Below are 12,613 nucleotides of genomic sequence, written 5' to 3'. Positions count from 1 at the left end.
GTTTCACCCAATCTCATGTTAATCTTGAGTACCTATAGAGTAGTATTGCATCATTCATATCTCCAAAAAGTCTTTAGTTTTATAATATTTATAAAAAGATACAGCTTTACTATTCTCTTTGAAAAAAGCCGAGCTCCTGGAGCGCACCATGGGCAGAGTTAAAGAGTTAAAGAGTGATGAGCACTTGCGCCGATTAACAACAAAACACAGACATTTGATGCCGTTTCACTTACCGCCTGCAGTTCTGAATCATGACGGGGATCTTTTTATAGCTGGGACCACTCCATCTTTCAGTATCAAACTATGTGCAAATCCAGCGTCAAACTGGGCCTTGTTTATAAAACGTTTGTGAACAAACATATTTGCAAAACTCCGTTGCTGCCCCGGAAAAACAAACTGCATCCACTGTTTACATAACGCTGGGTTCTTCGGGAAGCTGAACAAGGTTATCTTTCCCTCACAACCAAAAACACACTTCTTTAGAGACATTCTTCCCAAGCAAGTCCCGTGCAGTGATGAAGCGCATTGATGGGTGCTCTTGCTCTCACTCTGGTCGATGCGTGCACGGGCACGTTCTTCTGGGAGAAATGCCCATATAAGGAATTCCACCCTCGTTTACGTCATCAAGAACCACGTTCGAAAAAAAATGTCCGAAACTTGTACGAACCCGGAAGTAAGAGTTTTGCCACAGAAATACTCTGTTATAAATTTTTGAAACTTTGTCCATGCTTAGCATGAGAATCCAACTCTTTAACGGTGTAAACAACTCTGAATGCATGAAACAGCATAGTACCCCCCTTTAAGGATAGTGATTTTTAGTGTCCCCATCACTATACTGGGGCATCAGGACCCACACAGACCACACACAGACCACACTACCAGTAACTACAAGTTGAACTTGCAGTTGAAAATGTATATGCTTAATGACAAGAGTCCAAATTTGGCTACTAAAATGTGAAGAGATTACTTACTGACTCTGATCCTGATCTGGTTAACTTGCTCACCAAGTGTTTTGGCTTCAACAAACCTGCAAAATGAAACAGCCAATGTAAAAATACTTGTACATTTGTTGTCAAAGGTTTAAATACACCTTGCTGAATCTGAAAAAATGTTATTAGTTTTTAACAAAATAGGAGGGATCTTAAAAATTACATTGATTTTTATTTAGTACTGCCCTGCTGAAGCTATTTTACATAACAGATGTTTACATACAGTCTTCAAGACCAAACAAATAGTTGACAAACACATTAAGGCACCCCAAAACAGAGCTGTTTTACACTGGGGTTTCATTCATGAGCTGATTTTTGTAAGTATTTGTGGATCAGCTGAAACCAAAAAATTACACAAATAATGATATTTCATTGTATTTCAGTTAAACATCAGACAACAGTGGCAGATTTGGCCATGGCTGCTAGTAATTTGACCATTTTTTTTACAACCCTTATTTTACAGATTTTTCCTAGATTATTACAAAGAAAGCACTACATGTTCTACATAGAAACGCAGTTATTTTACATATTACTACAATCAAAAATCTTCAATAAAGTGTCAAAGCATGCTCAAGATGGTAAATTAACAGTTTAATTTGGAAGACAAAATATAAAGTCAGTACAAATGTCATATAAAATTACAATTTTACATTCCAGTTTTTGAATAAATACAGCACAATTACATTTAAAACACTGTACTGATGAAGAACATAGAACAGTTTCATCAAAATGTTGAATTAAATATTTTCAACTTAAATTTACATTATCAATGAGTACTTCATAAACAGTTCTTCAGAGCCCCCAGGAGGAATTGAAAAACTAATAAATGCATTTCTATCTTATCAGTTAGGGTTACTCTCATGATGAGGTCATAATTTTACCTTTGAGATGGGTGGAGAAAGAAACAAATTTAGCTGTTTGCTGATAGCTTTGTATCTTGTATTTTCCACATCAGTTGTATATCGTAATCCACAATATTCTACTGACTCCTGTGGGCTCCATATACAGTGGTGGCCAAAATTATTAGAACAGTATTTTCAACAGGTAAAAAATGGTTTTAAGTCAGTTATTTCTATCTTTTGCTGTAGTGTGTCAGTAGGAAATATCAGTTTATATTTCCAAACTTTCATTTTGCCATTAATTGTAATAATCCTTTTGTCTGACAACAGCAAGTGCTCAACATAGAGATCTGGGCCCGTATTCATGAAAAATCTTAGTGCTAAGAGCTGCTCCTAGTAACAATATTCTAAGAAAATTCTTAGAAATGTGGGTGTTTCCTCTTAAAATTAAAGAAAAGATCCTAGTAAAGAAAAAAAGTAATTCAGAAAGCATCTTAACCCTTAAAAGAGGTCTTAAGGTCCAAAATTGTTAGGAATACGAACAAGGACTTTTAAGAGGCTTAAGAGTTTCTTTAGGCAAGGCAAGGCAAGTTTATTTATATAGCACATTTCATACACAGTGGTAATTCAAAGTGCTTTACATAAAAGGAAGTGAAATAGTCATTAATAACAAGAAATTAAAAATAATAATAATCACAACAATAAAAACAAAGTGATTTAAATTTTTTTTTTTTTAATTTAAAACATTTAAGAATAGAAAATGATTATACACAGTGCAATCAGTTCGGACGTAGCACAGTGCTCATTCAACAAATGCACAGCTAAACAGATGAGTTTTGAGTCTGGATTTAAATGTGGCTAATGTTTTAGCACATCTGATCTCTTCTGGAAGCTGGTTCCAACTGCGAGCGGCATAATAGCTAAAAGCGGACTCCCCTTGTTTTGTGTGAACCCTTGGTATTTCTAACTGACTCGATCCTATTGATCTGAGTGGTCTGTTAGGTTTATATTCAGTGAGCATATCTCCAATGTATTTAGGTCCTAGGCCATTTAGAGATTTATAAACGAGTAAAAGTACTTTAAAATCAATCCTAAATGTAACTGGAAGCCAGTGTAAGGACCTGAGGACTGGTGTGATATGCTCAAATTTTCTGGTTCTAGTCAGAATCCTGGCAGCAGCGTTCGGGATGAGCTGCAGCTGTCTAATGGTCTTCTTTGGAAGGCCGGTGAGGAGACCATTACAATAATCCACCCTGCTGGTGATAAAGGCATGAACAAGTTTCTCCAAGTCTTGACTGGAAACAAAACATCTAATTCTTGCAATGTTTTTGAGATGATAGTATGCTGATTTAGTTACTGCTTTGACATGACTACTAAAACTATGGTCTGTTTCCAGAATCACCCCAAGATTTTTGACTTTTTTTAGTTGATTGACCCCTAAAGTCAAGGTATGCATTCACCTTGAGAACTTCATCTTTGTTTCCAAATGCAATGACTTCAGTTTTCTCCTTGTTTAACTGAAGAAAGTTCTGGCATATCCAACAGTTTATTTCATCAATGCATTGGCAGAGGGAGTCAATGGGGCTGTAGTCATTTGGAGATAAGGCTAGGTAAATCTGGGTATCATCAGCATTGCTGTGATAGGCAATTTGGTTCTTTCTCATTATTTGACTTAGTGGGAGCATATACAGGCTAAACAAGAGCGGTGCAAGAATTGAGCCTTGTGGGACTCCGCATGTCATGGACGTCCAACTTAGACTTATGCTCTCCTATACTCACATAATAACCTCTCCCTTCTAAGTATGACCTGAACCATTTGAGTACCATCCCAGAAAGCCCGACCCAGTTTTCCAGTCTCTCTAGAAGTATGTTATGATCAACAGTGTCAAACGCAACACTAAGATCTAGTAGTACCAGAACTGATATTTTGCCTGAATCAGAATTGAAGCGAATATCATTTATTATCTTAATAAGCACAGTCTCTGTGCTATGATGTGCTCGGAAACCAGATTGAAAATTGTCTAGGTATCCATTTGAGTTTAAGTAGTTGTTCAGCTGATTAAAAAACACATTTTCAATAATCTTACCTATGAAAGGAAGATTTGATATTGGTCTATAGTTGTTCAACATTGTGTTATCAAGATTGCGCTTTTTCAGAAGGGGCTTAACAACTGCAGTTTTCAGGGAGTTTGGAAAAGTCCCAGAAAGAAGTGAAGCATTCACCACTTGTCAGTCTCTCCACAGTAGCAAAAAGAGTGTGAGAGTTGTTTAAGTTACTGTTTATAAGGTTTGAGAAGAAGTTCTGTCTAGCTGTGGCTAGTTCCACATTGAAAGCATGAAGGCTGTCTTTATAGATGCTATAGTGAATTTCAAGTTTTGTCTTCCGCCACATCCGCTCAGCTTTTCTGCATTGTCTTTTCGTACTCTGAACTACTGTTGATTTTCTCCATGGTGATTTTTGTCTGCCATTCTTCTTGCAGACCCTTGTCGGAGCAATATCATCAATAACATTCTCAACTTTTGAGTTAAAAGAATCCAGGAGAAGATCAACAGAGTCTGCAGAAATGCTTGGTGTTAAAGATATAGCCTTCATAAATAGCGCACTAGTGTTCTCGTTAATGCATCTCTTTCTGACAGAGACAGATCTAGATTCAGTGGTAACAGAGATCAATATATCAAAGAAAATACAGAAGTGATCAGATAGTGCTACATCCTTAATAACAATGGATGAAATGTTTAGACCTCTACTGATGAGTAAATCTAGAGTGTGTCCACGATTGTGTGTGGGTCCATGCACATGCTGGGTCAGATCAAAAGTGTTTAAAACAGTTATAATTTATTTTGCAGTTTTGATTTCTGCATTATCTATGTGAATATTAAAATCCCCTGCAATAGTAAAACAGTCAAACTCTGAGGAAATTATTGATAACAGTTCTGTGAACTCTTCAACAAAGGCTGGAGAGTATTTTGGAGGCCTGTAAATAATGATAAACAGAATGCGTGGAGCACCTTTCAGCACAATACCTAGGTATTCAAAGGACAAATACTGACCAAATGACACTTGCTTGCATTGATAAATATCTTTAAATAGAGCAGCTACACGTCCACCTCTCCTAGCAGTCCTGCAGACACTTGTAAAATTAAAGTTAGGAGGGGCTGTTTCATTTATGACTGTTGCACTGCAGCTGTCTTCAAGCCATGTTTCATTTAGAAACATAAAATCCAGGTTGTTTGTGGTTATCAGAAATGATTTATTTTTTAGTGAGCGAATGTTTAAAAATGCTAACTTGATGGAATTACATTTTGTCTCTACAGCAATCTCAGATTGACGCATTATTAGATGGGTCAGCCGTGCGGCCTGAGAAGGCCTTAGACTTTCTATCATGTGATAAAACAGAAATATAGAAGGCCTTAGACTTTCTATCATGTGAAATATAGAAAGCTTTAGCAGTGGAGAAAATGGACTAAACATGAAGAGGGAGAAGAGATGTGTTGTACACAATGCATGACAGTGAGTTAATAAGACGCTACACATTAGATCGTGCAGGAATCATGTTTGTGACTGATCTTATTAGAGACACGCTAACATCTCCGACACCGCACAGAAATGCCATAGCGCCAGAAATGGACATAATCACTACATTAACTACATTAACATATTTGGCAACTGGAAAAATGCAACTCTGCAGCTGTGGTGATTTGGGTCTGTTACAGCACTTTCAGAACCTCAATGTGTCGCTGTTCATTTCCTATAAAATACGTTAAGTATGACAGCATGGTAAATAAAAAATAAAGAATGTATATACTGTGTCAAGCGTCCCGATATCTCATCAGCGTCGCCCTGGAAACGGAGGCAGAACACTTGCACTTCCTCATTACCGGCTCGTCAGCCGGCGGCATTATAAGCCTAGCAGATCTCGCCACTGTTGAGTTCAACCTCCAGAAAGACTGCAGCTAACCACGCTCTCTGATCTCTTTTGCACCTCTAGACAGCAGCATGTGACCGAGCAGCCAACACATAGCACGAGCACAGGCACCCTGCACAAGGACCGAGGAAGAGACAGACTGCACCAGCGCACCTTCACACCTGTTTGTTATCTTTTTTTGAGTCAATAAATCCACCCTCCGGGTATTTATTGGAATGGTCCTTGTCATGTGCTTCTTCACCCCGTGACAATACATATATAATGAGCATCTTGGAGATGTTGACACAGCTCTTCTGGATTTAGTCTGTCTCAGCTTGTTCTGTTTCTTCATGTCATTCCAGACAGACTGGATCATGATGAGATCAGGGCCCGTATTCTTAAAGATTCTAAGAATCCTTTTAGAGAGCTCCTAATTTAGATTAAAAATGCCTAACTAGGAGTCTTAGTTTAAAAGTGATTCAGGACCAATCTGAGAGTAACTCTGAGCGAGGAAAACGCAAAAAACTTTTATCTTCGTGAGGAGGCGGGGCTGACCCCATTGCTAGCGATGACACAGTCTTTTGAAGACTGTGATTGGTTGGTTGTCCAAGAAGGAAACAAAAGAGCGCTTTTAAGAGTAGGGTTTATTATAAGCCTTCACTTTGAAATTACATGAGTATTTTTTCCTGTTTTACCGTACTCTCTCTCTCTCTCTCACACACACACACATATGTATATATTCTTTATTTTTTATTTACCATGCTGTCATACTTAACGTATTTTATAGGAAATGAACAGCGACACAATGAGGTTCTGAAAGTGCTGTAAAAAACCCAAATCACCGCTGCTGCAGAGATGCATTTTTCCAGTTGCCAAATATGTTAATGTAGTTAATGTAGTGATTATGTCCATTTCTGGCACTATGGCATTTCTGTGCGGTGTCGGAGATATTAGCTTGTCTCAAATAAGATCGGTCACAAACATGATTCCTGCACGATCTAATATGTAGCGTCTTATTAACTCACTGTCATGCATTATGTGCAACACAATTCTTCTCCCTCTTCATGTTTAGCCCATTTTCTCCGCTGCTAAAGACACTCTTAAGCCTCTTAAAAGTCCTCGTCCGTACTCCTAACAATTTTGGACCTTAAGACCTCTTTTAAGGGTTAAGATGCTTTCTGAATTACTTTTTTCTTTACTAGGGTCTTTTCTTTAAATTTAAGGGGAAACACCCACATTTCTAAGAATTTTCTTAGAATTTTGTTACTAGGAGCAACTCTTAGCGCTAAGATTTTTCATGAATACGGGCCCAGATCTCTGTGCGGAGCACTGGCTGTTGTCTGACTCCATGTGCAAACAAAATTCTCACTGGATTATTACAATTAATTGCAAAATGAATGTTTGGAAATGTAAACTGATATTTCCTACTGACACACTACAGCAACAGAGAAATAACTGACTTAAAACCATTTTTTAGCTGGTGAAAATACTAGTGTTCTAATAATTTTGGCCACAACTATAGCTCTGATAATATACAGTATGTAGACAAACATATGTATTTACATTATCAATCTGACTTTGCTGCAGTTGGAATTGAACTGCTGGTTTGTCTGACCAGAGGAGAACTGGCCCCCCGACTGAGCCTGGTTTCTCCCAAGGTTTTTTTTCTCCATTCTGTCACCAATGGAGTTTTAGTTCCTTGCCGCTGTCGCCTCTGGCTTGCTTAGTTGGGGACACTTATTTTCCAGCGATATCATCTACATGATTGCACAGATACTATTTCAACTGAACTGAGCTGGACGATGACATCACTGAATTCAATAATGAAATGCCTTTAACTGAAAATTGAGTGTTTAATCTTGTCATTTCACATTATTGACACTATTTTCCTATTCTGATATTGAAAAGTCGCTTTGACACAATCTGTATTGTTAAAAATCGCTATATAAATAAAGGTGACTTGACTTGACTTGATTATTAGGTTATTCAGTTCAGGTGTGTGTGTGTGTGTGTGATTATCTGTTATTGTCGTGTGTGTAATTATCCGTTATTGTCATGTGTACTTAGTTCATGCCTGTTTAGTTAGATTTGGTCTGGTCTACTCGTTATTCCCGGTGTTCCTGTGTGTCTGCCCTGCCTTGCCTTGTCTTGCCCTGTTTGAGTTCATTAAAGACTGTATTTTGAGTTCATCCTCGTCTCCTCATTCCTCCCCGCTGTGTGCACCGTGACAAACATTTATGTGTTCAAAATATAAAGAAATGCTTATATTACTTAACTGGCCAACGGAGCGAACCAACCCCGTGACGTCACATGCTGTGGTACTGCAAGATGGCAACGCCCTTGCTCCAAAAGCTATAGCAAAACATCCTTTTTTCTTTAAAGTGGTTACATTAATTGTGTTTATTATAGTGCTGGGCAACGATTAATCTAGATTAATTTCATCCAAAATAAAAGTTTTTGTTTATATAATATATCTGTGTGTACTGTGAATATTTATTATGTGTATATAAAGACACACACATACAGTATAAATTTTGAAAATATTTACATGTATTTACATGTATATATTTATATTAATATAATTTATATGATATATAAATATATTTAATATATAAACATAACACATTTTTCTTTCATATATACAGTGGGGCAAAAAAGTATTTAGTTAGCCACCAATTGTGCAAGTTGTCCCACTTAAAAAGATGAGAGAGGCCTGTAATTTTCATCATAGGTATACCTCAACTATGAGAGACAAAATGAGAAAAAAAATCCAGAAAATCACATTGTAGGATTTTTAAAGAATTAATTGGTAAATCCCTCGGTAAAATAAGTATTTGGTCACCTACAAACAAGTACGATTTCTGGCTCTCACAGACCTGTAACAACTTCTTTAAGAGGCTCCTCTGTCCTCCACTCGTTACCTGTATTAATGGCATCTGTTTGAACTCGTTATCAGTATAAAAGACACCTGTCCACAACCTCAAACAGTCCAACTCCAAACTCCACCATGGCCAAGACCAAAGAGCTGTCAAAAGACACCAGAAACAAAATTGTAGACCTGCACCAGGCTGGGAAGACTGAATCTGCAATAGGTAAGCAGCTTGGTGTGAAGAAATCAACTGTGGGAGCAATTATTAGAAAATGGAAGACATACAAGACCACTGATAATCTCCCTCGATCTGGGGCTCCACGCAAGATCTCACCCCAAAAATGATCACAAGAACTGTGAGCAAAAATCCCAGAACCACACGGGGGGACCTAGTGAATGACCTGCAGAGAGCTGGGACCAAAGTAACAAAGACTACCATCAGTAACACACTGCACCGCCAGGGACTCAAATCCTGCAGTGCCAGACGTGTCCCCCTGCTTAAGCCAGTACATGTCCGGGCCCGTCTGAAGTTTGCTAGAGAGCATTTGGATGATCCAGAAGAGGATTGGGAGAATGTCATATGGTCAGATGAAACCAAAATATAACTTTTTGGTAAAAACTCAAAGAATGCTGAGTTGCATCCAAAGAACACCATACCTACTGTGAAGCATGGCGGTGGAAACATCATGCTTTGGGGCTGTTTTTCTGCAAAGGGACCAGGACGACTGATCCGTGTAAACGAAAGAATGAATGGGGCCATGTATCGTGAGATTTTGAGTGAAAACCTCCTTCCATCAGCAAGGGCATTGAAGATGAAACGTGGCTGGGTCTTTCAGCATGACAATGATCCCAAACACACCGCCCGGGCAACGAAGGAGTGGCTTCGTAGAAGCATTTCAAAGGTCCTGGAGTGGCCTAGCCAGTCTCCAGATCTCAACCCCATCAAAAATCTTTGGAGGGAGTTGAAAGTCCGTGTTGCCCAGCGACAGCCCCAAAACATTACTGCTCTAGAGGAGATCTGCATGGAGGAATGGGCCAAAATACCAGCAACAGTGTGTGAAAACCTTGTGAAGACTTACAGAAAACGTTTGACCTCTGTCATTGCCAACAAAGGGTATATAACAAAGTATTGAGATGAAATTTTGTTATTGACCAGATACTTATTTTCCACCATAATTTGCAAATAAATTCTTTAAAAATCCTACAATGTGATTTTCTGTTTTTTTTTTTTCTCATTTTGTCTCTCATAGTTAAGGTATACCTATGATGAAAACCTCTCTCATCTTTTTAAGTGGGAGAACTTGCACAATTGGTGGCTGACTAAATACTTTTTTGCCCCACTGTACATACATGGGTGTGTATTCATATATACATAATAAATATACACAATACACACACATATATTATGTACGCAAAAACTTTTATTTTGGATGAGATTAATCTAGATTAATCGTTGCCCAGCACTAGTTTGTTATATATATATATTTTTATTAAAGTGGAAATCCCTTTACTAACTGCTTCACTTCCACTTTAAGCTTTAAAGGGGTCATGCATTTTTTTATTATTATCATCATACATCAAAGAACATCATAATTTAGAAGTAATAGGCTATTTTCGGTCCTGTTTTGACCCCCCTTATAAGAACACTCTGTTTTAATAGCCGTAGATTGTAGACTCAAAAGTAAATGCCCACTGGTATGATTGGCTAACAGCTGTGTATGCTTAACAGCCCACAGCCTTCATAGTGTCAGGCCTATGTTTGTGTTGTGTTTTCTGTCCTTGTCCTTGTCCTAGTTTTACCTCTTGTATGCCCATATTTGGTTTTGTTCCTTTTCCTGTTCTCGTTTAGTTAATTTAGTCCCACCTGTTTCAGTTCTCCCTGATTAGTTCATTCTGTTCCACTGGTGTTTATTAATTACCTAGTGTACTTAAGCCCTACGTTTTCCTTAGTCTAGCGTCCAGTATATAATGTTTTGTTATCAACATTTTTTATTTTTCACACATAACATCCAAAAAAAAAAGAAAAGAAAAAAAGGAAACACAACAACAGACACATACTCAATATCTCAAAGTCCAGTCAAAGGGAGGGAGAGAGGGAAGGACAAGAAAAACACAAAAGTCACTCCTTTATACAGTCACGTATATCAAAAAGAAAGCACTGCCAAGCATCAATGGTAGAAGGCTTGGCCCCATTGATTCGTGCTGTTGTACATTCACAAGTCACTATTTGCAGGAGGCTACGGATCCAATATGCTTTTCCACACATGTGCGGTGTAAACCAGTTTTGTTTTATTGTCTTCTTCGCAGCTGTAAAACCAGCAAACAACATTCTCTTTTGCATTGAAGTTATACAGAGACCAGAATCATCATTAAGAAGACACAAACTTGGATTAACAGACCAATCCATTTGCAGTAAGGATGATAAAACCAGGTTTACATGTGTCCATAGACTGATGACGACAGGACATTCCCAAAACATATGCAGAAAAGTACCCGATGCTGTAGTATTACATATATGGCAGTTGAGATTCGGTTGTAGTTTCATTTTAAATCTTTTGTAAGGAGTTATGTATGCTCTATGAATGACTTTGAAGTTACCAAGACGATGAGCCAGATTTTTAGATTTTATACTGAGATTAGACCACACTCTCTCCCAGTCGACAGACAAATTAAGGTCAGATAATTCCCTATTCCAAATAGTTTTAATAGAAAGAGGTTTTGTAATGCAATCAATAATCTTATTATATATTAAAGAAACAGACGGCCGACCAACAGATGGTGCAATCCAATCTTGCATAGGATGAGAGGAGATGGGAGATGCCCAAGGAACTCCATTATGCTTTGAGAGCAGAACGTAATTGAAGAAAGACAAAATATGCGGATGCTGGTAGACAAAATTTGGTTCTTAATGTCTGAAATGAACATAGGCCCTGGTTATCATATATATCACCGCATGTGTTTACACCTAAAGAGGACCAAGAGGGTTGGACAAATGGACAATTCCCGCATACAAAATTTAAATTGTGCCATAAAGGTGTACTGTTACAAAATTTGAAGGTTCCTCCTATCCGACGTTCCACCGTTTTCCAGATTTTAATAGAGTTGACCACAACCGGACCAAATTTATAATTATCCCCTTTTTTTCCTGTGCCAGTAAATAACATATCTTGGAGTCTATTTGGTTTAACCTTGTCAGCTTCAATCACTCTCCAAGAAACTGTAGATTGAGGATCAACCCAATTATGAAGAGCCTTAAGCTGGAACGACCAATAATACAGTTCAAAATTTGGTACAGCCAGTCCTCCTGCGCTATTAGGATGTTGTAATGTGGTAAGTTTAATTCTGGGGCATTTATCATTCCAGATAAATTTAGAAATTATGGAGTTGATCTCCTTAAAGTAACCTGGAGGGGGAGAAAGTGGTAGCATAGAGAAAAAAAAATTAAATCGAGGTAACAAATTCATCTTAACAGTGGAGATTCTTCCTTGAAGAGATACTTTAAGATTCTTCCATCTTTGAATGTTATTTTTGACCTTAACTAAAATATTATTAAAATTGTCTCTGGCAATCTTATGAATGTTTTTATATATGGTAATGCCCAAATAGATGAAAGATTTCTTAATAGGGATAAATGAGGGAATAGAATAATTAACTTTAACATTGTTAATTGGCATTAAAGCAGATTTGCTCCAATTTATTTTATATCCTGATAAGCTACTGAAATTATCAAATTCCTTAATTATACTAGAGACTGAAACATCAAAGTGGTCTAAATATAGAATAATATCATCAGCATATAATGAAATACTATGATTATGATCATGGATCTTAATCGATACTTCAGATTTCCTGATGGCTTGTGCTAAGGGTTCAAGAGATAGACAAAACAATAAGGGGGAAAGCGGACATCCCTGCCTTGTTCCCCGCTGCAAAGGGAACGGGGGGGAAACAATATTACCAGTTATGACTGATGCTGCAGGTGAGTGGTATAATGTCTTAATCATAGAAATG

General features: G+C 37.7%; 1 protein-coding gene across 5 annotated transcripts in view; it reads right to left on the bottom strand.

The window, feature by feature from the left end:
- kif6 (kinesin family member 6) overlaps positions 1-12,613 on the bottom strand; it is a 281,901-nt gene that overhangs the window by 112,981 nt on the left and 156,307 nt on the right. For all 5 annotated transcript variants that reach the window (XR_009266661.1, XM_058748719.1, XM_058748720.1 and 2 more), the window contains one exon: positions 972-1,027. Coding sequence is in view for 4 of the 5 variants with exons in the window: in XM_058748719.1 (XP_058604702.1) it covers positions 972-1,027 (56 nt within the window). In the remaining variant the exon portion in view is untranslated. The remainder of the gene's footprint in view (positions 1-971; positions 1,028-12,613) is intronic.

This window comes from Onychostoma macrolepis, chromosome 17 (assembly GCF_012432095.1).
Source record: "Onychostoma macrolepis isolate SWU-2019 chromosome 17, ASM1243209v1, whole genome shotgun sequence".
In the NCBI taxonomy this organism is placed as follows: Eukaryota; Metazoa; Chordata; class Actinopteri; order Cypriniformes; family Cyprinidae; genus Onychostoma; species Onychostoma macrolepis.
Note: the sequence above shows the minus strand (reverse complement) of the source record. Positions and strands in the feature narration are given on the sequence as shown.